At 50.7% G+C, this 26891-nt stretch overlaps 1 protein-coding gene across 1 annotated transcript in view; it reads right to left on the reverse strand.

Annotated features, from left to right (window-relative positions):
- Nucleotides 1–758: 758 nt before the first annotated feature.
- The window catches only part of SUPT6H (SPT6 homolog, histone chaperone and transcription elongation factor), a 210720-nt gene continuing 184587 nt past the window's right edge, over nt 759–26891 (reverse strand). The window contains exons 27-37 of the mRNA XM_075335257.1: nt 24996–25138; nt 24772–24912; nt 24496–24691; nt 17980–18218; nt 17416–17529; nt 11008–11132; nt 10791–10903; nt 10614–10691; nt 10291–10463; nt 9386–9585; nt 759–1765 (exon numbers count right to left, since the gene is read on the reverse strand). Of these exons, the coding sequence (XP_075191372.1) occupies nt 1579–1765; nt 9386–9585; nt 10291–10463; nt 10614–10691; nt 10791–10903; nt 11008–11132; nt 17416–17529; nt 17980–18218; nt 24496–24691; nt 24772–24912; nt 24996–25138 (1709 nt within the window). The 3' untranslated portion in view covers nt 759–1578. The remainder of the gene's footprint in view (nt 1766–9385; nt 9586–10290; nt 10464–10613; nt 10692–10790; nt 10904–11007; nt 11133–17415; nt 17530–17979; nt 18219–24495; nt 24692–24771; nt 24913–24995; nt 25139–26891) is intronic.

The raw sequence follows: 26891 nt of genomic DNA on the forward strand, positions 1-26891 counted from the left end.
TCGCTAGGACCCGTCACACATACTTACCTGCCTAGCGACGTCACACTGCAGCCGTCCAATAGAAGCGGAGAGCAGCCAAAAGAAAGACGCCCACCTCGTTGCCGGAGGACGCAGGTAAGGTGTTGTTCCTCGTTCCTGCGGTGTCACACGTAGCAATGTTTGCTGCCTCAGGAACGACGAACAACCTGCATTCAGCAACAGCAACGATATTTGGGATTAGAACGACGTGTCAACGATCAACGATTAGGTGAGTAATTTTGATCATTAGCGGTCGTTCGTACGTTTCACACGCAACGACGACGCTAACGAGGCCGGATGTGCGTCACGAATTCAGTGACCCCAACGACATCTCGTTAGCAATGTCGTTGCGTGTCAAGCCCCCTTAAGACCCATCTAAATGGTGCAGAGGTCAAGCATTTACACCACCTCTACAAATCATTCTCTATAGGACTGCCGGAGCTTGCAGAGTGGAGCCTTTTGCTTTTTTTCCTACAGTCCTTTAGACAATGATGGACCGGTGGTGTACATATCTGACCACTCCTGCAATCAGATGGGGCTCGGCTATCAATTATCTTAAATACGGGAATAACCCTTTAACAGTTCTTAAAACAAGTAAATCTAAGACTAAGAAAACTTTAAATTATGATATTATGAAAACCCTTCGATAAAGTAGAAGACTAGAAGAATAAACGATTTTTTTGTTTGTTCCAGACCATTTATTTGCCTGCTGCAAAAACGAAACAAAACAAAAAAAAACCCATAAAAAAGATGAAGGAACCCCCCCCCCCCAAAAATAATACATCTATGGGTGTCAGCAGGATCCAAAGACACCTCCACACTGCAATGTCAAAAGTTAAAATAATGCTTTGATTCAACACATATTTATGCAAAGAGTGTGAGAAGCCGCAAAGTTACTGTAAGCTGTTCACTGCAGTGGTAGAGGAATCAGAGCGAAGAGCAAAAATAAATACATTTACCCAAATGTCTCCAACCAAAGACGTCTGTTACTGTATGAAGCCGGCTCTTTGTATAGCTGCCGTTGGCAGAGGAGCCCAAAAAAGCAACCCCTTGCAAATGACGTTACTTGCAAACCTCTCCAATCACCCCTTAGTTCCAAGTGTCTATATACCACCTCCAGCAGCTCTAATGGTGTAGCACATAAAGGGAGGAACGAGATCTTTGCGTCAGATCTCCTTACATTGCATTCTTTGGCAGAATATGCAATTTTTAAATAAAAGTGAAGCCCATTCTATGTTTGAAACATAGGTCCTAAAAACAGGTCGCTTACAAATGTTTTTCTTTACTCACATGAGGCAAGTGTTACCTCTTTTAGAAGTCAAAGAAAACCTTAACATGAAACAATATGATATCAAGGCTTGGTGCCGGAGACATTGTTTCTCCAGTACCGATCAAGTAAACACAGGCTTCACATGGGAGGGTCCAATCTTCATGTACAGCTATGCACATGGCGGCCCAGAAATCATAAACATGCTCTATTTGGAGCACTTCGTAAGCGTCTAAAGATCGAGAGCGCGGCTGTTCCACCTGGCCATTAAAAGTTCATTTCTACACTTGTTTTCACCGATCCATTTCATCGAGTAGTGGTGTGGCATCCCCTGCAATGGACATGGGCGTACTTTCGATCATGGGGCTCGGTGAAGGACGAGGAGTTAAGCGCTGCTTCTGTTTCCGCCTTTCTGCTTCTTTCTCATGCAGCCACTTCTCTGCCATTTTTCCCCAGTCAATGGGTGTTTGACTGCTTGGTCTGGTTGAGAGAAAACAAAGAACAAAATGATATGTGTAATTGTGAGAACGTTTCCCTAGAACCTGAACAAAATAATATATAAACTGAACGAAAACTATTCACTCTAAAACACATCATAGTATTTAAAAGGGAACCGGTCACTAGATTTAGCGACTATAAGAAGTGGCCACCCCCAGTGAGTTCATTATATAGCATTCTATAATACTGTATATAAGAGCCCAGGCCGCACTCTAACGAAAAGAAGGGAATTTTGTTACTTACCGTAAATTCCTTTTCTTCTAGCTCTTATTGGGAGACCCAGACGATTGGGGGTATAGCTACTGCCCTCTGGAGGCCACACAAAGCACTACATTAAAAGTGCAAGGCCCCTCCCCCTCTGGCTATACCCCCCCCGTGGTATCACGGGTTCTCCAGTTTTAGTGCCAAAGCAAGAAGGAGGAAGCCAATAACTGGTTTAAACAAATTAACTCCGAATAACATCGGAGAACTGAAAAACCGTTCAACATGAACAACATGTGTACCCGCAAACAACAAAAAAACATCCCGAAGGACAACAGGGCAGGTGCTGGGTCTCCCAATAAGAGCTAGAAGAAAAGGAATTTACGGTAAGTAACAAAATTCCCTTCTTCTTCAGCGCTCTATTGGGAGACCCAGACGATTGGGACGTCCAAAAGCTGTCCCTGGGTGGGTAAATAAATACCTCATGTTAGAGCTGCAAAACAGCCCTCCCCTACGGGGATGTCACTGCCGCCTGCAGGACTCTTCTACCTAAGCTGGCATCCGCCGAAGCATAGGTATGCACCTGATAATGCTTGGTGAAAGTGTGCAGACTGGACCAGGTAGCTGCCTGGCACACCTGTTGAGCCGAAGCCTGGTGACGTAATGCCCAGGACGCACCCACGGCTCTGGTTGAGTGGGCTTTTAGCCCTGAAGGAACCGGAAGCCCCGCAGAACGGTAGGCCTCTAGAATTGGTTCTTTGATCCATCGAGCCAGGGTGGCTTTAGAAGCCTGCAACCCCTTGCGCGGACCAGCGACAAGGACGAAAAGTGCATCGGCACGGCGTATGGGCGCCGTGCGGGAAATGTAGATTCTGAGTGCTCTCACCAGATCTAGCAAACGTAAGTCCTTTTCATACCGGTGAACCGGATGAGGGCAAAAAGAAGGCAAGGAAATATCCTGATTAAGATGAAAAGAGGATACGACCTTAGGAAGAAACTCCGGAATGGGGCGCAGCACAACCTTGTCCTGGTGGAACACCAGGAAGGGAGCCTTGGATGACAGAGCTGCCAGCTCAGACACTCGCCGAAGCGATGTGATCGCAACAAGAAACGCCACTTTCTGCGACAGCCGAGAAAAGGAAACTTCCTTCAGAGGCTCGAAGGGCGGCTTCTGGAGAGCAACTAGTACCCTGTTCAGATCCCATGGATCTAACGGTCGCTTGTACGGGGGCACAATATGACAGACCCCCTGCAGGAACGTGCGCACCTTAGGAAGACGTGCTAGACGCTTCTGAAAAAACACGGATAGTGCCGAAACTTGCCCTTTAAGGGAGCTGAGCGACAAGCCCTTTTCTAACCCCGATTGCAGGAAGGAAAGAAACTTGGGTAATGCAAATGGCCAGGGAGACACTCCCTGGGCCGAGCACCAGGATAAGAAAATCTTCCACGTTCTGTGGTAGATCTTAGCAGAATTCGACTTTCTAGCTTGTCTCATTGTGGCAACCACTCCTTGAGATAATCCTGCAGATGCTAGGATCCAGGACTCAATGGCCACACAGTCAGGTTCAGGGCCGCAGAATTCTGATGGAAAAACGGCCCTTGGGACAGTAAGTCTGGTCGGTCTGGCAGTGACCACGGTCGACCGATCGTGAGATGCCACAGATCCGGATACCACGACCTCCTCGGCCAGTTTGGAGCGACGAGTATGATGCGGCTGCACTCGGATCTGATCTTGCGTAGCACTCTGGGCAAGAGCGCCAGAGGCGGAAACACGTAAGGGAGCTGAAACTGCGACCAATCTTGAACCAAGGCGTCTGCCGCCAGAGCTCTTTGATCGCGCGACCTCGCCATGAACGCCGGGACCTTGTTGTTGTGCCGGGATGCCATTAGGTCGACGTCCGGCACTCCCCAGCGGCGACAGATTTCCTGAAACACGTCCGGGTGAAGGGACCATTCCCCTGCGTCCATGCCCTGGCGACTGAGGAAGTCTGCTTCCCAGTTTTCTACGCCTGGGATGTGAACCGCGGATATGGTGGATGCTCTGTCCTCCACCCACATTAGAATGCGCCGGACTTCTTGGAAGGCTTGCCGACTGCGCGTCCCTCCTTGGTGGTTGATGTATGCCACCGCTGTGGAGTTGTCCGATTGGATTCGGATCTGCTTTCCTTCCAGCCACTGCTGGAAGGCTAGTAGGGCAAGATACACTGCTCTGATTTCCAGAACATTGATCTGAAGGGTGGACTCCTGTGGAGTCCACGTCCCCTGAGCCCTGTGGTGGAGAAACACTGCTCCCCACCCCGACAGACTCGCATCTGTCGTGACTACTGCCCAGGATGGGGGCAGGAAGGATCTTCCCTGAGATAATGAGGTGGGAAGGAGCCACCATTGTAGAGAGTCCTTGGCCGTCTGGGAAAGCGAGACTTTCCTGTCCAGGGACGTTGACTTCCCGTCCCATTGGCGGAGAATGTCCCATTGAAGTGGGCGCAGATGAAACTGCGCAAAGGGAACTGCTTCCATGGCTGCCACCATCTTCCCTAGGAAATGCATGAGACGCCGCAAGGGATGCAACTGGCCCTGCAGGAGAGATTGCACCCCTGTCTGTAGTGACCGCTGCTTGTTCAGCGGCAGCTTCACTATCGCTGCTAGAGTATGAAACTCCATGCCAAGATACGTTAGTGACTGAGTCGGTGATAGGATCGACTTTGGAAAGTTGATGATCCATCCGAAAGACTGTAGAGTCTCCAGCGTAGCATTCAGGCTGTGCTGACATGCCTCCTGAGAGGGAGCTTTGACCAATAAGTCGTCTAGGTAAGGGATCACCGAGTGTCCCTGAGAGTGCAAGACTGCTACCACCGCCGCCATGACCTTGGTGAAGACCCGTGGGGCTGTCGCCAGACCAAATGGAAGAGCTACGAACTGAAAATGGTCGTCTCCTATCACAAAACGTAGAAAACGTTGATGTTCTGTAGCAATTGGCACGTGGAGATAAGCATCTTTGATGTCTATTGAGGCAAGGAAGTCTCCTCTGGACATTGAGGCAATGACAGAGCGGAGGGTTTCCATCCGGAACCTCCTGGCGTGCACATGTTTGTTGAGCCGTTTTAGGTCCAGAACAGGACGGAACGAGCCGTCCTTTTTTGGAACCACAAAGAGATTGGAGTAAAACCCTTGCCCTTGTTCCTGAGGAGGGACTGGGATCACCACTCCTTCCGCTTTTAGGGAATCCACCGCCTGCAGCAGAGCATCTGCTCGGTCTGGATGTGGGGAGGTTCTGAAGAACCGAGCTGGAGGACGAGAATTGAACTCGATTCTGTACCCGCGAGACAAAATGTCCGTCACCCACCGGTCTTTGACCTGTGACATCCAAATGCCGGAAAAGCGGGAGAGCCTGCCCCCGACCGGCGATGCGGAGGGGGGGGGCTGGAAGTCATGATGTAGCCGCTTTGGAAGCGGTACCTCCATTTGCTTTCTTGGGGCGTGTGTGAGTCCGCCACGAATCTGAGTTTCTTTGCGTCCTCTGAGTCCCTTTGGACGAGGTAAATGGTGTCTTGCCCGAACCTCGAAAGGACTGAAACCTCTGCTGCCATTTTTTCTGCTGAGGTTTGCTTGTTCTGGGTTGTGGTAAAGAGGAGTCTTTACCCTTGGACTGCTTAATGATGTCAGCCAATGGCTCGCCGAACAGTCTATCTCTAGACAAAGGCAAACTGGTTAAACATTTTTTGGAACCAGCATCTGCTTTCCAGTCCTTTAACCACAAGGCTCTGCGCAAAACTACCGAATTGGCGGACGCCATTGAGGTGCGACTGGTAGATTCTAGGACCGCATTGATAGCGTAAGACGCAAACGCCGACATCTGCGTGGTAAGGTGCGCCACTTGCGGCACTGCTGGATGCATGATAGCATCCACTTTTGCTAAGCCAGCTGAAATAGCCTGGAGTGCCCATACGGCTGCGAATGCCGGAGCAAACGACGCGCCGATAGCTTCATAGACAGATTTTAACCAAAGGTCCATCTGTCTGTCATTGGCATCTTTAAGTGAAGCGCCATCCTCCACTGCAACTATGGATCTAGCTGCAAGTTTGGAAATCGGGGGGTCTACCTTTGGACACTGTGTCCAGCGCTTGACCACCTCAGGGGGGAAAGGGAAACGCGTATCTTTAGATCGTTTAGAGAAACGCCTTTCTGGGTGAGCGTCGTGCTTCTGGATTGATTCTCTGAAGTCAGAGTGATCTAACAAAGCACTCAATTTACGCTTGGGATAAAGGAAACGAAACTTCTCCTGCTCCGCAGCCGCCTCTTCTGCTGAAGGGGCTGGGGGAGAAATATCCAACAGCCTATTGATGGCTGAGATAAGGTCGTTTACCATGGCATCCCCATCCGGGGTATCCAGGTTGAGAGGGGTTCCAGGAGTGGATTCCTGATCACTCTCATCAGACACATCACAGGGAGACTGATTGCGCTGAGACCCTGAGCAGTGTGAAGACGTCGAGGGTCTTTCCCAGCGAGCTCGCTTAGGGTGGCTGGGGCCATCATCTGAGTCATAATCCTCGGCCTGTGAAGCCGGGGACCCCCCTGTGGGCTGGATACATTCCAAGTAAGGGGGACCTGAGGACAGAGGCCTCGCCGTGCCCAGAGACTGAGCCCCATGCATAGATTGCAAGGTTTCAAGGATTTTTGCCATAGACACAGACATATTATCTGCAAAAACTGCAAAGTCTGTCCCTGTCACCGGGGCAGAACTTACAAGCGTCTCAGCCTGGGTCGCTACCTCTCCTGACTCCGGCTGGCGAAGCAGCACCGGGTCGGAGCATTGCACACAATGGGGGTCATCGGAGCCTGCTGGTAGATTAGCCCCACATGCAGCACACGCAGTATACACAGCCCTTTTTGCCTTGGCCGCCTTGCGTTTTGAGGATGACATGTTGCTGCTTCCACAGAGCGATCTGGGATATGCAGCCAGAAGCGACCTCACAGTGCAAGAAATACAATATCTATATATCTGTACACAGTACACCGATACACCGTGAGGCACTAGAGGGACCAGCACAGAAAAATCGCTTACCGCCCGCGTAAAAAAGCGGGTGTGTGGTCGCCAGATAGCCCCTAGTCCAGGTCTCCCAGAGCCTTGCGTCCTTCCTCCAGCCAGGCATGCATGTAATGGCTGCCGGCGTCTCGAGAGAGGAAGGGGGGCGGGCCCTGGGCGTTCCTGGCCAAGAGCGGGAAGCCTGCTTCCCTCTGTGCCAAGTGAGAGGGCTGGAGCATGTAAATCAGGCTCCAGCCCTCGTCGCTGCTAGCGAACAGCGTCTCTCCCCTACCCTGAATGACAGGGTGGGGGCGGGAACGAATCGGAGCTGCCGGCGTCCTAGGCCCAAAAAGCCGGGGACTAAATTTATAACCGCCGCCGCCGTAAAAGCGCGGACGGCGGATCCCCGGCGCACCACAAGTCACAGCAGCGCCGCCCGGTCCAGAGGGGGTCGGCGCTGCGTTCCCATACACAAAAAAGTCCCCCAGTAATCTGTAGGGACACCAACTCCACGTTGCGGTCCCCGGCGCACTACAACACCCAGCCAGCCCGGAGTGTGTCTGTGCCTGCCGGGGACACAGAGTACCTGTATGATGCAGGGCCTGTCCCTGATCGTACTCCTGCTCCGAATCCATCAGGTTCTAATGGGTCTGTGGATGGAGCCCGGCGTCAGAGCTGAGAGGCCGGCAGGATCCCACTTCCACAGAGCCCTACCAGGGGATGTGGAAGGAAAACAGCATGTCAGGCTCCAGCCCTGTACCAGCAATAGGTACCTCAACCTTACAACACCATCCAGGGGTGAGAAGGGAGCATGCTGGGAACACTATATGTGTCCTCTTTTCTTCCATCCGAAACAGTCAGCAGCTACTGCTGACTAAAATCTGTGGAGCTATGCATGGAATGTCTGACCTCCTTCGCACACAAAGCTAAAACTGGAGAACCCGTGATACCACGGGGGGGGTATAGCCAGAGGGGGAGGGGCCTTGCACTTTTAATGTAGTGCTTTGTGTGGCCTCCAGAGGGCAGTAGCTATACCCCCAATCGTCTGGGTCTCCCAATAGAGCGCTGAAGAAAAACCCCACTTCCATAATACTCACCTATTGGGACGGTGTGGTCTGATGGGTGTCACTGCTCTCTGGTGCGGCGCTCCCTCTATGTGGAGATCACCATCCTCCTTCTATCCAGCCCAGTATGGGTGATGTGTCCCAAGTCATCCACACAGGCCGGAAGGGAGATCCTGCGCAGGCGCACTTTGGTGTGCCCTGATTAAGGCAGATCAAAGTACTGTAGTGTGCATGTGTGAGCGGTCTTAAATCTTTCATCGCGCCTGCGCATTACAGTACTGTGATCTGCCTTGAACAGGGCAGATGAAATTGTGCCAGCGCAGGACCGCAATGCAGGCCCGTGTGGATGACTTACGACACGTCTACTGGGCTGGGAAGGAGAAGGATGGTGACCGCCACATAGAGGAGGTGCCAGACCAGAGAGCAGCGACACCAATTGGACTGGACCTAGGTGAGTATTATAAAAGTGATTTTTATGTTCTACAGCTCGGCCTGGGCACTTATACACAGCATTCCAGAATGCTTACCGGTGATGCTCGCAGCTTATAGTCGCCAAATCAGGTGACAGGTTCCCTTTAAAGAGGGTTATCCCACAAAAAAAACCAATGTATCACCTACAAAATAGGGGTCAGTGGATATCTGACAGCTAAGACACCTGACGATCACTATAATGGAGTCATAGGGGTAGCATAACAAATCCGAACTAGATAGCATATTATACAACAGGGGGCATTCTATTTAGAGCAAATTATTACCTATCTGTGGGATAATGTAACCAGTAGATCAGTGAGGGTTCAACCACTGAGACCAGTAGTCACTCCATTCAATCTCTAAGACTCTAGAAGATAGCTGAACGCTATACTTGGCAGTACTCCTGTTTTAGCAAATTGGTGAGGGTCACAGTGGTTGAACCCCCATTGCACTAGTAATTATCACCTGTTCAATCAGCAGAATACCCCTTAATTTACAGACCAGAATGCAATGAATTTCGTCACTTGTTCCTTTATCCTAGAATGGATCTTTAAAAGTAAATAACTAGAAACTAGTTAAAATAAACTAAATTGAAGCGAATATATCAATTCAAAGGTTCACATAAAGCTGGATGTACACAATAGATATATGACATTGATTTTTATAGGACTCCTCACAAGAGAAGCACTGCAGGTTAGTCATTCAGCTGCTCATTGCCCTTTTTCCTGGAAAATCAGCATAGATACCTGGTTAATAACGTGATGTCAAATGATTTATCAAGTGACAGCCATCTTCTACACATGTAAAACCAAAATTAATAATTAATTAGGACATTGTACTCACTTCGAAGATTGTTGTCTGTGTCGAGAACTTGTACTGCTTTGGGAATGGGAGGATTGTGGGGTAGGTACTGGAGTTGGTGTGGCACTTGGCGGCAGCTGATGGTACTGTGGTGTAGCAATAGGCTGACTAGGGGTGGCATAGGAATAGCTTGGGGTCATCAGAGGAGTAGCCACAGGTTGCTGAGCTGGAGTAGTGAACACCTTAAAGAACAAGATGATGATATTAGTCAAAAGAGAAAATTAACTAAATGGTCATGAAATATTATGAATAAAATAAAGTGTTTTTTTTTCAGGTCATAGGCTCAAATGTAAAATGCAATCCAAAACGTACCCCAATACCACAATGCAGAAACTGCATAGGACTGAACAACTGATGAACTACGCATAGGCCATCAACACAAGATTGGTGAGAGTTCTAGACCTGGCACCCTCACCGATCAGCTGTAATCACACCGGCAGAGGCTGGCATAAACCATGTACTGCGCAGAACACAAGAGCCCTGTACATTGCTAAGTGGCCAACTGCTGCACGTTATCTCCCATTCAATTGAATAGGAACGGATATGCAGTACTTGTCAGTGGCCACTAAGTAATGTACAGGGCTGCTGTGTTCTGCCCGGTACATGGGTAATATCCTGTGAGTGTGCATTACAGCTGATCGGTGGCAGGACCAAGTGTTGGACGCTCACCAACCTCATATTACTGACCTTCCTATGAGACAATTGTCATCAACTGCTCAGACATGGACAGCCCCTTTAAATTTAGGCCGAAAAACACAAAATGTCATGAATTATCGTAAGTTTCTAAATGTGTCAATCAAGCTTAAAAAGAGGACCTGTCACCAGGACAAACATGACCAATTTCTGCTCTTATTTTATTCCTCCTGCTTGTCTGAGAATTTACTTACATGATAGGCACTGCTACCTCCGCCGCTGCCTCCACCATAACCATATTGACTGGATGCCCACTGAGCAGGTGTGGCATTCGGGTTTTGCCCATGTTGTCCAGTGACTGCCGCAATTGCATTGAACATCTGTGAAGTCATGTTTTGTGGCAGGGCATTGACAGCCCGAGTGAGATCTGCAGAGAAGAAAAGAAAAAAAAAAAAAAAATAATATATCTATATCTATCTATCGATTATATATATATATATATATTTTTTTTTTATTTATTTAAAAAAAAAAAAACCCGCGCACACACACACACATCCAAGCAATTATAGGCACTTACCTGCAAGATTAATATTGGCAGGAGTGGCACTCATGGAGGCCGGAGTCCTCGTTCTGCTGCTGCTGCTTGGAGTAATACCTGATGAATAAAGTGAAGCATAGTTACAATTTAGTTAGTACATTAGAAACATGAAGATATTGACTTATTAATTCACATTAAAAGGTGCATAGATGTTACCTGGTACAGGATCCTGGTAGTGGTCTTTAAACCACCTGAAAAGTCCATTGACAGTAGGGAATACATGCCCCCGATACCTGAAGCCTTCAGGTGTTACTGTAACATATTCCACCCTAAGCCACAAAACAAAGAAGAAAGTAAAATGACTGCATTTATGAAGAATTAAACAGTTTCTCTGCTCAACAGCTAGATAGACTCCAGTTAGTTGCGCTCCTACCTTGGTTTAGCTCGTGGCTGGTAGCCCAGTAAAAATTTCCCGGGAAGCTCTTTACAGGCACACATGAAATATGGAATGAATGTAGGTTTTTCCTTCTTTGTTTTTATTAAAAGCTCTTCCAGTTTCTGTTTACATAAAAAAAGAATTGAATGGGACATTGAGACCAGAATATAACACACACACGTTGATCTCATATCCACGGGATAAAGAGAATTTTGTTTACTTACCGTAAATTCTTTTTCTTATAGTTCCGACATGGGAGACCCAGACCACGGGTGTATAGCTACTGCCTCCGGAGGACACACAAAGTACTACACTCAAACGTGTAGCTCCTCCCTCCGGCTATATACACCCCCTGGATGACAATCTAACCAGTTCAGTGCAAAAGCTGAAGGAGGACATCCACCCATAAGTAGAGAGAGAGTAAAAACTCGGAAAAACCGGAACCTCTGTCTACAACAACAGCCGGTGCAACACACGGAACAAGAACTGCCAACAGGCAACAGGGAGGGTGCTGGGTCTCCCATGTCGGAACTATAAGAAAAAGAATTTACGGTAAGTAAACAAAATTCTCTTTTTCTTCATCGTTCCTTATGGGAGACCCAGACCATGGGACGTCTCAAAGCAGTCCATGGGTGGGAAATAACCAAAACTGAGAAGTAGGCAAAACCTATCTTCACAAGTGGGCGACAGCTGCCTGAAGGATGCGTCTGCCCAAGCTCGCATCTGCCGAAGCATGAGCATGCACTTGGTAGTGCTTCGAAAAGGTGTGCAGACTAGACCAAGTGGCAGCCTGACAAACCTGCTGAGCCGTAGCCTGGTGCCTGAAAGCCCAGGAGGCACCGACAGCTCTGGTCGAGTGCGCCTTAATCCCTGGCGGAGGAGGCACCTGAGAATGCTGGTAGGCATCGGATATGGCCGACCTAATCCAACGAGCTAGGGTCGGCTTAGAAGCCGAGAGACCCTTGCGCTGACCCGTGGTTAGTACAAAAAGTGAGGTGCACCGCCAAAAAGCGGCGGTGCGTGACACATAGATTCGGAGCGCCCGCACCAAATCCAAGGTATGCAACGCCTTCTCAAAGCGATGCACAGGGGCCGGACAAAGGGAAGGCAATGAAATGTCCTGGTTAAGGTGGAAAGGAGATACCACCTTAGGGAGAAAGTCCGGAGTCGGACGGAGAACCACCTTGTCTTGGTGAAAAACCATAAAAGGTGACTCCGAAGAGAGCGCAGTCAAATCAGAGACTCTCCTGAGAGAAGTTATGGCCACCAGAAAGACCACTTTCTGTGAAAGTCTAAACAAGGGAACCTCCCTAAGAGGCTCAAAGGGGGGTTTCTGTAAAGCCGTGAGGACCAGATTAAGATCCCAAGGATCCAAAGGCCGCCGGTAAGGAGGAATGATGTGAGATGCGCCCTGCATGAAGGTGCGCACCTGAGCCAGTCGGGCGATACGCCGCTGGAATAATACCGACAGAGCCGACACCTGTCCCTTGAGGGAATTGAGGGACAGTCCTAGCTGCAGACCGGACTGAAGAAAAGACAGGATGGTCGGCAAGGAGAACGGCCAAGGAGCATGGCCGGAAGAGCGACACCAGGACAGGAAAATCTTCCAAGCCCTGTGGTAAATCTTGGCCGAGGAAGACTTCCGAGCCTGAGTCATAGTGGAGATGACCTCGGAAGGAATGCCTGAAGCCGTCAGGATCCAGGACTCAAGAGCCACGCTGTCAATCTGAGAGCCGCAGAATTCTGGCGGAAGAACGGACCTTGAGAGAGAAGGTCTGGGCGGTCCGGGAGATGCCACGGCATTTCTACGGACAGACGGAGCAGATCTGGGTACCAAGCTCGCCTGGGCCAGTCCGGAGCAATGATTATGACTCGACGGCCCTCCATTCTGATCTTGCGCAGAACCCTGGGCAAGAGAGCTAGAGGGGGAAACACATAGGCCAGACGGAACTGGGACCAATCCTGAACCAGCGCGTCTGCTGCGAAGGCCTGAGGATCGTGGGAGCGAGCCACGTAAACCGGAACCTTGTTGTTGTGCCGGGATGCCATTAGATCCACTTCCGGAGTGCCCCACTTGCGGCAGATTGATCTGAACACTGCCGGATGAAGGGCCCACTCGCCGCTGTCCACGGTTTGACGGCTGAGATAATCGGCCTCCCAGTTTTCTACGCCTGGGATGTGGACCGCGGATATGGTGGACTTAAAGTCCTCCGTCCACTGAAGGATTCGTTTAACTTCCAACATTGCCAGGCGGCTGCGAGTCCCGCCCTGGTGATTGATGTAGGCAACCGCTGTCGCGTTGTCTGACTGGACTCGAATGTGCTTGCCCGCCAACAGGTGGTGAAAGGCCACGAGAGCTAGAAGAACAGCCCTGATTTCCAGCACATTGATCGAGAGGGCTGATTCGGACGGAGTCCAAGTGCCCTGTGCTCGGTGGTGGAGAAATACTGCCCCCCAGCCGGAAAGGCTGGCATCCGTGGTGAGAATCACCCAGGACGGAGTCAGGAAGGAGCGTCCCTGTGACAGAGAGAGGGGCCGAAGCCACCACTGAAGAGAGCTCCTGGTCTGCGGCGACAGAGCCACTAGCCTGTGCAAGGAAGAGGTCCGCTTGTCCCAACAGCGGAGAATGTCCAGCTGCAGAGGACGCAGATGGAACTGGGCAAAGGGAACCGCTTCCATTGACGCCACCATCTGACCCAGCACCTGCATGAGGTGCCTGATGGAATGACGGCGGGGCTTCAACAGAGAGCGCACCGCCAGATGAAGGGACTGCTGTTTGCCTAAGGGCAGCTTCACAAGTGCCGGCAGAGTCTCGAATTGCATCCCTAGGTACGTAAGTTCCTGGGTCGGGGTCAGAGTGGACTTGGGCAGATTGACAAGCCACCCGAATTGAACAAGCGTGGCGAGAGTGAGAGAAACACTCCGCTGGCAGTCTGCACTGGTTGAGGCCTTGACTAGAAGGTCGTCCAGGTAGGGGATTACTGCCAACCCCTGGAGATGCAGGACCGCAACCACTGCTGCCATGACCTTGGTGAATACCCGAGGGGCTGTGGCTAACCCGAAGGGGAGAGCCACGAATTGGAAATGTTCCTCTCCGATTGCAAAGCGTAGCCAACGCTGGTGTGAAACCGCAATAGGCACATGCAGATAGGCATCTCTGATGTCGATGGATGCTAGAAAATCTCCTTGGGTCATTGAGGCAATGACCGATCTCAGAGATTCCATGCGAAAGCGCCGCACCTGAACATGCTTGTTGAGAAGCTTGAGGTCCAGGATGGGCCGGAAGGAACCGTCCTTCTTGGGGACTAGGAAGAGGTTTGAGTAGAAACCTCTGAACCGTTCCCGGGCGGGAACCGGAACAATTACTCCGTTGGCCTGCAAGGATGCCACGGCCTGAGAAAAGGCGGCGGCCTTGGAGCAGGGGGGAGTGGACAGAAAAAATCTGTTTGGCGGGCTGGAAGAAAATTCTATCCTGTAGCCGTGGGAGATGATATCCCGCACCCACTGATCGGAGACGTGTTGAAACCACACGTCGCCAAAGCGGGAGAGCCTGCCACCGACCAAGGACGTTGCTGGCGCCGCCAGATAGTCAAGAGGAGGCTGCCTTAGTGGCAGCGGCTCCTCCGTTCTTCTGAAGACGCGGTTTCGCGCGCCAGTTGGGTTTACGATCCTTGGCTGAGGAAGTGGACGAAGCTGAGGGCTTAGAGGATGACCAGTTAGAGGAACGAAAGGAACGAAACCTCGACTGGTTCCTGCCCTGGACAGGTCTTCTGGTTTTAGTTTGAGGCAGGGAAGTACTCTTCCCGCCAGTAGCCTCCTTAATAATTTCATCCAGTTTTTCACCGAACAGCCGGGACCCAGCAAAGGGGAGCCCAGCAAGGAACTTCTTAGAAGAAGCGTCTGCTTTCCACTCTCGAAGCCACAAGATCCTGCGGATCGCGAGAGAATTAGCGGAAGCCACCGCCTTGCGGTGAGAGGCCTCCAGAATGGCAGACATGGCGTAGGATGAAAAAGCCGAGGCCTGGGAGGTCAAGGCAACCATCTCGGGTATAGAGTCCCTGGCGAGGGAATGTATTTCCGCCAGAGAGGCAGAGACTGCCTTAAGAGCCCACACTGCTGCAAAAGACGGGGAGAACGAGGCTCCTGCCGCCTCATATACAGATTTGGCCAGAAGGTCAACCTGGCGGTCAGTGGGATCCTTAAGAGAGGTGCCATCGGCCACAGACACGACTGTCCGGGCTGAGATTCTCGACACCGGAGGGTCCACCTTTGGGGACTGAGCCCACTCCTTAACCACCTCTGGTGGAAAGGGAAAACGGTCATCAGAACTACGCTTTGGAAAGCGTTTGTCAGGACAGGCCCTGGGCTTGTTAACAGTGGTCTGAAAACTGGAGTGGTTAAAAAACGTACTCCTAGCTCTCTTAGGAGAGGTAAACTGGTGTATTTCTACCAGAGAGGCTTGTTCCTCTGACACTGGCGGATTGAGGTTCAGTACGGAGTTAATGGATGCAATCAAGTCACTAACATCCGCATCACCCTCAGATAAATCAATGGGGTACAATAGAGGAAGCGTCTGAGCCCACAGTAAAGGTATCCTCCTCGCCTTGCACCTCAGCTTGTGAATCAGAGTGGGACGAGGAAGGAGAAGGGTCCCTGCGTCTCAGTTTAGGAGGACGGGGTCCTAACACCTGCTCTGAAAGCTCTGCAGAGCTCAGAGCAGCAGAGGCTCCCTGAGAAGGGGGCTGATGCATGGACAACAGAGTCCGGGACAGCTGTCCCATGGAGTTGGCAAAGGATTGTGTGATAGCCTTAGAAAACGATGCTACCCAAGCCGGGGGTTCAGCCACCGGTGCCGGAGCAGCCTGAGGGACCCCTGAGGAGGCTCCAGGCTGAGGCACCACCATGTTAGAGCAACCCTCACAATGAGGGTATGTGCTCGGTTCTGGCAGAATGAGCTGACATGCAGTGCATATAGCGTACAGCTTAGCAGTCTTCTTGCTCCTAGTGACAGACATGCTGCTGAGGTGGAGGCTCTGCAGTAATAATAATAATACACTCCTGTAGAATGACCCCTGAGAGTGTATAATAAAAGCCCACAACCAGAGGTTGTGGCTTACCAGACCGAATGACCCCTGTGTGTGCCCTCCGGATTCCACAGCTCGGACCCCCAGTGAAGCTTCTGCCTTGCAGGATGCAGAGCTGCAGCAGCCAGCGCCGATCAGTGTGAAGACGCTGATAAAATGGCGCTGGAGTGAGGAGGGGGGGCGGGGATTAGCCCAGGAGCGGGAAAACGGAGGGCCAAGGAGAGATACAGGGGAGGGAAACATCTCCACAGAGAGGAGTGTCCTCCCCTCTGCTGAACGGCCGGTGGGCGGCGCCACACTTTTCACCTGCATGAATCATGCAGGGGAAGCTGAAAACGAAACTAGGCCGCAACTGAAGCCGGGGCCTAGATTTCTACATGCGGCCGACGAGCAGGCACCGTCGGCGCGGTTCTCAGGAAAAACCCAGAGAACCGGCCGGAAATCACAACAAAGTAACAAAACACACTCTCCCCACAATAAATGTACCCGGGACCCCTGAAAAGCGTCTCAATACTTAGCTTTGAGGCGCAGGGCCAAGTCCCTGGGAGAGGGGCTGTTAAACGCTCCGTCCGACAGGAACCAGACAGGGCTGCGGATGGAGACCGGTCTTCTGCGAGGCAGAAAGAACCGTGATGGCTCCCACTTCAAGCCAGAGCCCATGGGATGGCGAAGGAGCACGGCATGTGAAGGCTCCAGCCTTGTAAAGTCAACCTTAACAGCACCGCCGACACAGTGGGGTGAGAAGGGACATGTCGGGAGTCCAGACTGGACCCGCTTTTCTTCCATATCTTTGAAATCAAAAATCTTAAAAAAGAAAAATCAGAGAATGCATGTGTGTGTGTGTGACCTCCTGAAACACAAAGCATTGAACTGGTTAGATTGTCATCCAGGGGGTGTATATAGCCGGAGGGAGGAGCTACACGTTTGAGTGTAGTACTTTGTGTGTCCTCCGGAGGCAGTAGCTATACACCCGTGGTCTGGGTCTCCCATAAGGAACGATGAAGAAAAAGTATAATTTGCAGAATACAGGAAATCCAACTGCAGAGTGATCCAAAGATCAAGGATCTGTAGTCCCATCCAAAATGAAGCAGAGATGCATTCATTTCTGCTCCATTCAGGATGAGGCTACAGGACCCCATTCTCTGGAGCTCTAAAGCCCCAATCTTGTGATCATTTGAGATCTGTTTGGTCAGATCCCAATAATCAGCAAGTTATTCCCAATCTTATGGATAGAGGATCATATTTAGGAATAACCCTAAAAGACAGTTTGAGTTTCCAGTCTCATTAGCAGCTCACCAGGTCCTACAATGATTGCACCTACCTTCTTGTCTCCACAATTACAGTCTTGGTAGTACTTGTGGTTGATTAGATCTCTGGCAAAAGAAGCCATTGGTTGAACAAATCGAGCAATGATTTCATCCAAGTCCTCAAATTCCTACACAAAATAGTATAGAATAAAATAAAAACATTAAACAGTTTAGCTACTATGTAAAAAGACATCAAATAATTAAAAGTGTAGTCTGTTCACTTGATACTGATGATCTCTCCTAAGGATGAATCATCAGTTTCAAATAGGTGTGGTACGTTATTTGGCACCCCCACAAATCAGCTAATATTCAAATCTGTGTTGAGTTAATTAAAGGGCACCACATTTACACTACTATACAAGCCGTACACGAACTACTTTACATTGTATCAAAGTGTCATATCATCTGTGTTGTCCTTTGAAGAGTTATAATAAAATATTTACAAAAATGTGAGGGGTGCACTCACTTTTGTGATATACTGTAAAGGTCTTTGTAAGGAAATCCCTCTAAAAATTAGTATAAAAGGTGACAGTCACCAAGATCACATCAGGTTGTATTCTAGAACTAGTCTAGCATACCTCAGTATTAATCCAGAGTGTGGAGCCCAAGCTAAAGGCATTTTCTTTCCCCTCCTCTCGTATGTCCACATGTTGGTAGATCCCCTCGCTGACCTTCCAGGTGACGGTCAGATGATTTTCTCCCTTACTGCTCGGTCGGATGATGACATCTCCCTGATCCATTGTCTCCATCATCTTCTCCGCTTGCTTGAAGTTTATATTGTGGAAAGATGGATGTGCAATAACTCGTTTGATGTAAGCTGCATATAAAAACAAAATGATTAATATTAAAAAAAGAGAATTTTGTTACTTACCGTAAATTCTTTTTCTTATAGTTCCGTATTGGGAGACCCAGACCATGGGTGTTTAGCTTCTGCCTCCGGAGAACACACAAAGTACTACACTTAAAAGTGTAGCTCCTCCCTCTGAGCTTATACACCCCCTGGTAGCCAGTCCTAGCCAGTTTAATGCAAAAGCTGAAGGAGAATAGCCACCCACAAGTAGAACAGAGTAAGAACCGGAACAACCGGAGACTCTGTCCACGACAACAGCCGGTGATAACACACGGAACAAGAAAATTGCCAACAGGCAACAGGGAGGGAGCTGGGTCTCCCAATACGGAACTATAAGAAAAAGAATTTACGGTAAGTAACAAAATTCTCTTTTTCTTTATCGTTCCTTTGGGAGACCCAGACCATGGGACGTTCCAAAGCTGTCCCTGGGTGGGAATAAACAGAAAAAACTAAGAAGTAGGCGGAGCCTAACTTCACAAGTGGGCGACAGCCGCCTGAAGGATGCGTCTGCCCAAGCTCGCATCTGCCGAAGCATGAGCATGCACTTGGTAGTGCTTCGAAAAGGTATGCAGGCTAGTCCAAGTGGCAGCCTGACAGACTTGTTGAGCCGTAGCCTGGTGCCTAAAAGCCCAAGAGGCACCGACAGCTCTGGTCGAGTGTGCTTTGATCCCCGGCGGGGGAGGCACCTGAGTACTCTGCTAGGCGTCCGAAATGGTCGATCTAATCCAACGGGCCAAGGTCGGCTTAGAAGCAGAGAGACCCTTGCGCCGCCCTGTGGTTAGCACAAAAAGAGGTGCACCGCCTAAGCGCAGCGGTGCGAGACACATAAATCCGGAGAGCACGCACCAGATCTAGAGTATGCAGCGCTTTCTCAAAGCGATGAACAGGGGCCGGACAGAAGGAAGGCAAGGAAATATCCTGGTTAAGGTGGAAGGGAGAGACCACCTTAGGAAGAAAGTCCGGGGTCGGACGGAGAACTACCTTGTCTTGGTGAAAAACCAAAAAAGGTGACTCCAAGGAGAGCGCAGCCAAATCAGAGACTCTCCTGAGAGAAGTTATGGCAACTAGAAAGGCCACCTTTTGAGAAAGACGATACAAAGAAACCTCCCTAAGGGTCTTGAAAGGGGGTTTCTGCAGTACCGTGAGGACCAAGTTAAGGTCCCAGGGATCCAAGGGCCGCCGATAAGGCGGAATGATGTGAGACGCACCTTGCATGAAGGTGCGGACCTGAGTCAGCCGGGCGAGACGCCGCTGGAACAGCACTGATAGAGCTGAGACTTGTCCCTTGAGAGAGTTGAGGGACAGTCCTAGCTGCAGACCAGACTGTAAAAAAGACAGAAGGGTCGGCAACGAGACTGGCCAAGGAGAATGGCCGGAAGAGCGACACCAGGATAGGAAAATTTTCCAAGTCTTGTGATAGATCTTGACGGAGGAAGACTTACGGGCCCGAGTCATAGTGGAGATGACTTCAGGAGGAATACCAGAAGCCGTCAAAATCCAGGACTCAAGAGCCACGCCGTCAATTTGAGTGCCGCAGAATTCGGGCGGAAAAACGGACCTTGCGAGAGCAGGTCTGGACGGTCCGGAAAATGCCATGGCATCTCCACGGACAGTTGGAGCAGGTCCGGATACCAAGCTCGCCTGGGCCAGTCCGGTGCAATGAGGATGACTCGACGACCCTCCATTCTGATCTTGCGCAGGACTCTGGGCAAGAGAGCTAGAGGGGGAAACACGTAGGACAGACGAAACTGGGACCAGTCTTGAACCAGAGCGTCCGCGGCGAAGGCCTGAGGATCGTGGGAGCGAGCCACGTAAACCGGAACCTTATTGTTGTGACGGGATGCCATTAGGTCCACGTCCGGAGAGCCCCACTTGCGGCAGATTGACTGAAACACTGCCGGGTGCAGGGACCACTCGCCACCGTCCACGGATTGACGGCTGAGATAATCTGCCTCCCAGTTTTCTATGCCAGGGATGTGGACTTGGAGTCCTCCGCCCATTGAAGAATGTGTTGGACCTCCAACATTGCCAGGCGGCTGCGTGTCCCGCCTTGGTGATTGATGTAGGCAACCGCTGTCGCGTTGTCTGACTGGACTCGAATGTGCCTGCCCGCCAACAGGTGGTGAAAGGCTAGGAGAGCTAGAAGCACAGCTCTGGTTTCCAGCACATTGATTGAAAGGGCTGACTCGGACGGAGTCCAAGTGCCCTGTGCTCTGTGGTGGAGATGTACCGCTCCCCAGCCGGATAGGCTGGCATCCGTGGTGAGAATCACCCAGGACGGAGTCAGGAAGGAGCGCCCTTGGGACAGGGAGAGGGGTCGAAGCCACCACTGAAGAGAGCTCCTGGTCCGTGGCGACAGAGCCACTAACCTCTGTAAGGAGGAAGGCCGCTTGTCCCAACAGCGGAGAATGTCCAGCTGCAGAGGACGCAGATGGAACTGGGCAAAGGGAACCGCCTCCATGGAGGCCACCATTTGACCCAGCACCTGCATCAGGCGCCTGAGGGAATAACGGCGGGGCCTCAGGAGAGAGCGCACCGCTAGCCGGAGAGACTGCTGTTTGATTAAGGGCAACTTCACAAGTGCCGGCAAAGTCTCGAACTGCATCCCTAGGTACGTGAGACTCTGGGTCGGAGTCAGAGTGGATTTGGGAAGATTGACAATCCACCCGAATTTGGCTAGGGTGGCGAGAGTGAGCGAAACACTCCGCTGACAGTCTGCGCTGGATGGACCCTTGACCAGAAGGTCGTCCAGATAAGGAAGCACTGCTAACCCCTGGAGGTGCAGGACCGCAATCACTGCCGCCATGACCTTGGTGAATACCCGAGGGGCCGTGGCTAACCCGAAGGGGAGAGCCACGAATTGGAAATGATCCTCTCCTATCGCAAAACGTAACCAACGCTGATGTGACACTGCGATTGGCACATGTAGATAGGCATCTCTGATGTCGATGGACGCCAGGAAATCCCCTTGGGTCATAGAGGCAATGACTGATCGCAGAGACTCCATGCGAAAATGCCGCACCTGGACATGCTTGTTGAGAAGCTTGAGATCCAGGATGGGCCGGAAGGTACCGTCCTTTTTTGGAACTAGGAAGAGATTTGAGTAAAAATCTCTGAACCGTTCCTGAGCGGGAACTGGGACAATCACTCCGTTTGCCTGCAAGGACGCCACGGCCTGCGAGAAGGCGGCGGCCTTGGAGCAGGGGGGAGTTGAGAGAAAAAATCTGTTTGGAGGGCTGGAAGAGAATTCTATCCTGTAGCCGTGAGATAGGATGTCTCTCAGCCACTGATCGGAGACTTGCTTTAACCAAGCGTCGCCAAAGTGGGAGAGCCTACCACTGACTAAGGACGTGGCTGGAGCGGGCCGAGAGTCATGAGGAAGCTGCCTTAGTGACAGAACCTCCTGCGGTCTTCTGCGGACGCGCTTTTGGGCGCCAGTTGGATTTCTGATCCTTGGCTGAGTTAGCGGACGAGGCGGAAAGCTTAGAGGATGACCAGTTGGAGGAACGAAAGGAACGAAACCTCGATTGATTCCTACCCTGGGCGGGTTTCCTGGTCTTGGTTTGTGGCATGGAAGTACTCTTCCCGCCAGTAGCTTCTTTAATGATTTCATCCAGCTGTTCACCAAACAGCCGTGAACCAGCAAAAGGGAGCCCAGCAAGAAACTTCTTGGAAGAAGCATCTGCCTTCCACTCTCGAGGCCACAAAATCCGCGGATAACAAGAGAATTAGCTGAAGCCACCGCAGTGCGGTGAGCAGCCTCTAGCATGGCAGACATGGCATAAGATGAAAAAGCTGAAAGAGCTGAAGCCTGAGCAGTTAAGGTAACCATCTCAGGCATAGATTCCTTGGTGAGGGAATGCATCTCCTCTAGAGAAGCAGAGATGGCTTTGAGAGCCCACACTGCTGCAAAAGTCGGGGAAAACGCGGCCCCCGCAGCTTCATACACAGATTTGGCCAGAAGGTCAATCTGACGGTCAGTGGAATCCTTAAGTTAGGTGCCGTCAGCCACCGACACAACGGTCCGGGCTGAGAGCCTAGACACCTGGGGGTCTACCTTTGGGGAGTGAGACCACTCCTTGACCACCTCAGGTGGAAAGGGAAAACGGTCATCAGAACCACGCTTTGGAAAGCGTTTGTCAGGGCAGGCCCTGGGTTTGGTCACAGCGGTCTGAAAACTGGAGTGGTTAAGGAGCACACTCTTCACTCTCTTAGGCGAGGTAAACTGATGTTTTTCTGCCAGAGAGGGTTGCTCCTCTGATACTGGCGGATTGAAATCCAGCAAAGAATTAATAGAAGCAATCAAGTCACTAAGATCTGAGTCACCCTCAGAGAAATCGATGGGATACATAGCCTCCGAGCCCCCAGTGAGGGCATCCTCCTCATCTTGAGAGTCAGCTCTTGAGACAGAGCCGTGGGATGGGGAGGGGGAGGAAACCCTGCGCCTTCTCTTAGAAGGACGGGGTCTGGGATCAGATGATGAATCCTCCGTGAGCTCCAATGGACGGAGGTCAGAGGATAGGAATCCTCTGTCAAGAGTATTAGAGGCACCCTGTGAGGGAGGCTGATGCATATTCATCAAAAGTCCTGGACAAAAGTCCCATGGACTCAGCAAATGACTGGGATATGGACCTAGAAAAGGACTCTACCCAGGCCGGGGGTTCAGTCACAGGTGCAGCAGCAGCAGCCTGAGAGACCACTGGGGGTGAGACTCCAGGCTGTGTCACCGCCAAGTTAGAGCAGACATCACAATGTGGATAGGTGCTCGGCTCAGGCAGCAGGAGCTTACATGCAGTGCATGCAGAATAAAGCTTTGGAGCCTTGCTCCTTGTGTGAGACATGCTGCTGGAGTGGGGTCTTTGCAGAGAATGAACCCCAGGGAGAATATACAGAGGTCCCCAACCGGAGACCGGCTGTGGCTTACCAGACCGCTGAGCGCGGTGTTGTGTGCCCTCCAGATCCCGAAGCCCGGTCCCCCAGTCGCAGCACCTCAGCAGAGATGCAGAATGCAGGATGTCCCAGAGCAGAGTGAACTCTGCCTGAGAAACTAGGGGGCGTTCCTATAAAAGAGCGGGAACTGGAGGGCTATAGAGACCTGCAGGGAAGGAGGGACGCCCCAGCAGTGGGGAGTGTCCCTCTTCAGTGTAGAACGGCCGCCGGGAGGAGCCGAACCTGTCCCTCTGCATGAGTGACATGCGAGGGCAGGAAAATAAAACTAGGCCTCCGGCGAAGCCGGGGCCTAAATTTAAGCGGCGAGGCCGACAAGCAGGCACCATCGGCGCGGTTCTCAGGCAAAAGCTAGAGAACCCGCCGGAAAAGTTAAAACAATCACATACAGCATACTCTCCCCTTACAATAAAGAACCGGGACCCCCAACATAAACGTCTCAGGTACTTAGCTGCTGAAACGCAGGCCCATGTCCCTGGGGATGAGTGCTCCGGTCCAACAGAATCCTCAAGGGGCTGTGGATTGAGACCGGACTCCTGCCAGGCATGGAGCTTGAGCTGCCAGGCATGTGGATTGAGACCGGACTCCTGCTGGCTCCCACTTCAAGCCAGAGCCCAGAAGGGATGGTGAAGGAGCGCGGCATGTAAGGCTGCAGCCTTGTAAATCAACTTTAACAACACCGCCGACACAGTGGGGTGAGAAGGGACATGCCGGGAGTCCAGACATGGACCCGCTTTTCTTCAAACGCTTTCCAAAAGTCAAACAAATCAGATGAGAATGCATGTGTGGATGTATGTCCTCCTGAACACAAAGCGATAAACTGGGTAGGACTGGCTACCAGGGGGTGTATAAGCTCAGAGGGAGGAGCTACACTTTTAAGTGTAGTACTTTGTGTGTCCTCCGGAGGCAGAAGCTAAACACCCATGGTCTGGGTCTCCCAAAGGAACGATAAAGAAAAACATTTTTTTGATTTATTCCCACTTAGTATGCTCCTGCCTCCCTTTCGGTGATCGGCAGTGCTGGTTGCTTGTAGCGAGCACTGTCTGCAGAGATAGATCAGACCAGTACTGTCAATCACCAGTGAGGGGGGTGGGCGCATGTAATACAACTGCGCAGAATGGTGCAATAAGACTCTTGGCCACACCAAGGGTGCACTGAGCATGACTGGTTAAACTTCACTTTCTCCAGAACAGAGACCGTGTAAAAATAAAAAATAAATGTGGATTTTTTTGGGGGGAGCTATATCCCCTACAAGGCGCTGTGCTTAGTGTATATTCCAGCTTGAGCTGATTCTTACTTGTACGCTGCTGTTTCTTTTTCAGATCTTCCTCTTGTTTTAGATGTGTAGTTTCCGTATCAAAGTCATAAAAAGTGTCCTTGGGCAACTTCCACTCATTGTTTTTGTCCATAAGATCGGACGTACGGCAAGTCATGTCCACGCCGAACTTCTCGATGTTGATCTTCATTATTCGACAATGGACAGTCATTCCCACCTACAACAGAGACAAATCTATTAGTCTTATGAACATCAAAACATGGTGTTGGCTGCTACAAACAACCCATGAAAGTTTACCTTCACTCTTTCTTCAGGCCGCTTTACTACTTTATCGCTGATGAACTTAGTGGGAATGAAGCCAGTTACACCATTGTCCAGCCTGGTTTTCACACCAATTGCTTGACCAGGACAGGAGCCACTGTCAAAATGATTCCATACCTGCGGCATAGATTACATATAGATCAAAGGGATATTCTCATGAATCATCAGCTGGGTTAGCTTCACGTATCTACTTCATCTACCTCACTGAGCTCTGGAAAATTATCTTGCTGGCAAAATGGACACTGCCAGAGACCAGTCTCGTCGTTCCTGATGGCCTGGTCATAACTTTCTCCTTGCGGCCGTCTGTGTGCAATTCCAGTTACATTGCAAGTGATAAGTTTACCTGAAAAGAAAAACACTACAGACTTAACACAATGATAAACATAAAAGCTTAACTGGGAAGAAAATGCAGAATAATATGTCTCCATACCACATCAGACACTTCCAAATGGAGCTATACATGCCCCAAGTTTTACTAAAGAGAAACTGTCACCAGATTTTTCTCTTATGAGCTGCGGCCACCACCAGTGAGCTCTTATATACGGCATTCCAAAATACTGTATATAAGAGCTCAGGCCGCGCTATATAACATAAAAAACACCTTGATAATACTCACCGGTTCGATGGGCGACACTGCTCTGGGTCTGGTGCCTTCCCCATCTTGTGCAGTCGCCATCTCCCTACCCAGCCCTGTGTGCATAACGCGTCCTGCATCATCCACACAGAGGCCGCAATTCTGATCCTGCACATGGGCACATTGATCTGTCCTGCTAAGAGTAGAGCAATGTATTGTAACGCACAGGCATGAAGAAAGGTTAAAGACCACCCATGCATGCACACTACAATACTTCAATCTGCCCTCAGCTGGTCAGAGAGAAGTACATGTGCGCAGGAGCACAATGGAAGCACTGTGTGAATGACACAGGACGCAACATCCACATGGGGCTGGGAAGGAGGACGGCAATCATACAAGATGGAGGAGGCGTCAGACCGATACCAGCAACACCGATCGGACTGGACCTCCTGTAGGGGAGTACTATAAAGCTGTATTTTTACGTTCTACAGAGTGGCCGGGGCTCTTATATACAGTACTCTGGAATGCTGTATATAAGAGCTCACTGGTGGTGGCCGCAGCTCATAAGGAAAAAACCTGGCGACAGGTTCCCTTTAACTTGTAGAGTGACAGTCTCGAAACACTGCTCTGTCTATTGTATAGATTATATATATATATATATATATATATATATATATATATATATATATATGAAGGGAATTTTGTTACTTACCGTAAATTCCTTTTCTTCTAGCTCTTATTGGGAGACCCAGACGATTGGGGTATAGCTACTGCCCTCTGGAGGCCACACAAAGCACTACACTAAAAGTGCAAGGCCCCTCCCTCTCTGGCTATACCCCCCCGTGGTATCACGGGTACTCCAGTTTTAGTGCCAAAGCAAGAAGGAGGAAGCCAACAACTGGTTTAAACAAATTAACTCCGAGTAACATCGGAGAACTGAAAAACCGTTCAACATGAACAACATGTGTACCCGCAAACAGCAAAAACAATCCCGAAGGACAACAGGGCGGGTGCTGGGTCTCCCAATAAGAGCTAGAAGAAAAGGAATTTACGGTAAGTAACAAAATTCCCTTCTTCTTCAGCGCTCTATTGGGAGACCCAGACGATTGGGACGTCCAAAAGCTGTCCCTGGGTGGGTAAAGAAATACCTCATGTTAGAGCTGCAAAACAGCCCCCCCCTACGGGGATGTCACTGCCGCCTGCAGGACTCTTCTACCTAAGCTGGCATCCGCCGAAGCATAGGTATGCACCTGATAATGCTTGGTGAACGTGTGCAGACTCGACCAGGTAGCCGCCTGACACACCTGTTGAGCCGAAGCCTGGTGCCGTAATGCCCAGGACGCACCTACGGCTCTGGTTGAGTGGGCTTTTAGCCCTGAAGGAACCGGAAGCCCAGCAGAACGGTAGGCCTCTATAATTGGTTCTTTGATCCATCGAGCCAAGGTGGCTTTAGAAGCCTGCAACCCCTTGCGCGGACCGGCGACAAGGACAAAAAGTGCATCGGAACGGCGCATGGGCGCCG

The sequence above is a fragment of the Anomaloglossus baeobatrachus genome, chromosome 2 (assembly GCF_048569485.1).
Source record: "Anomaloglossus baeobatrachus isolate aAnoBae1 chromosome 2, aAnoBae1.hap1, whole genome shotgun sequence".
NCBI lineage: Eukaryota > Metazoa > Chordata > Amphibia > Anura > Aromobatidae > Anomaloglossus > Anomaloglossus baeobatrachus.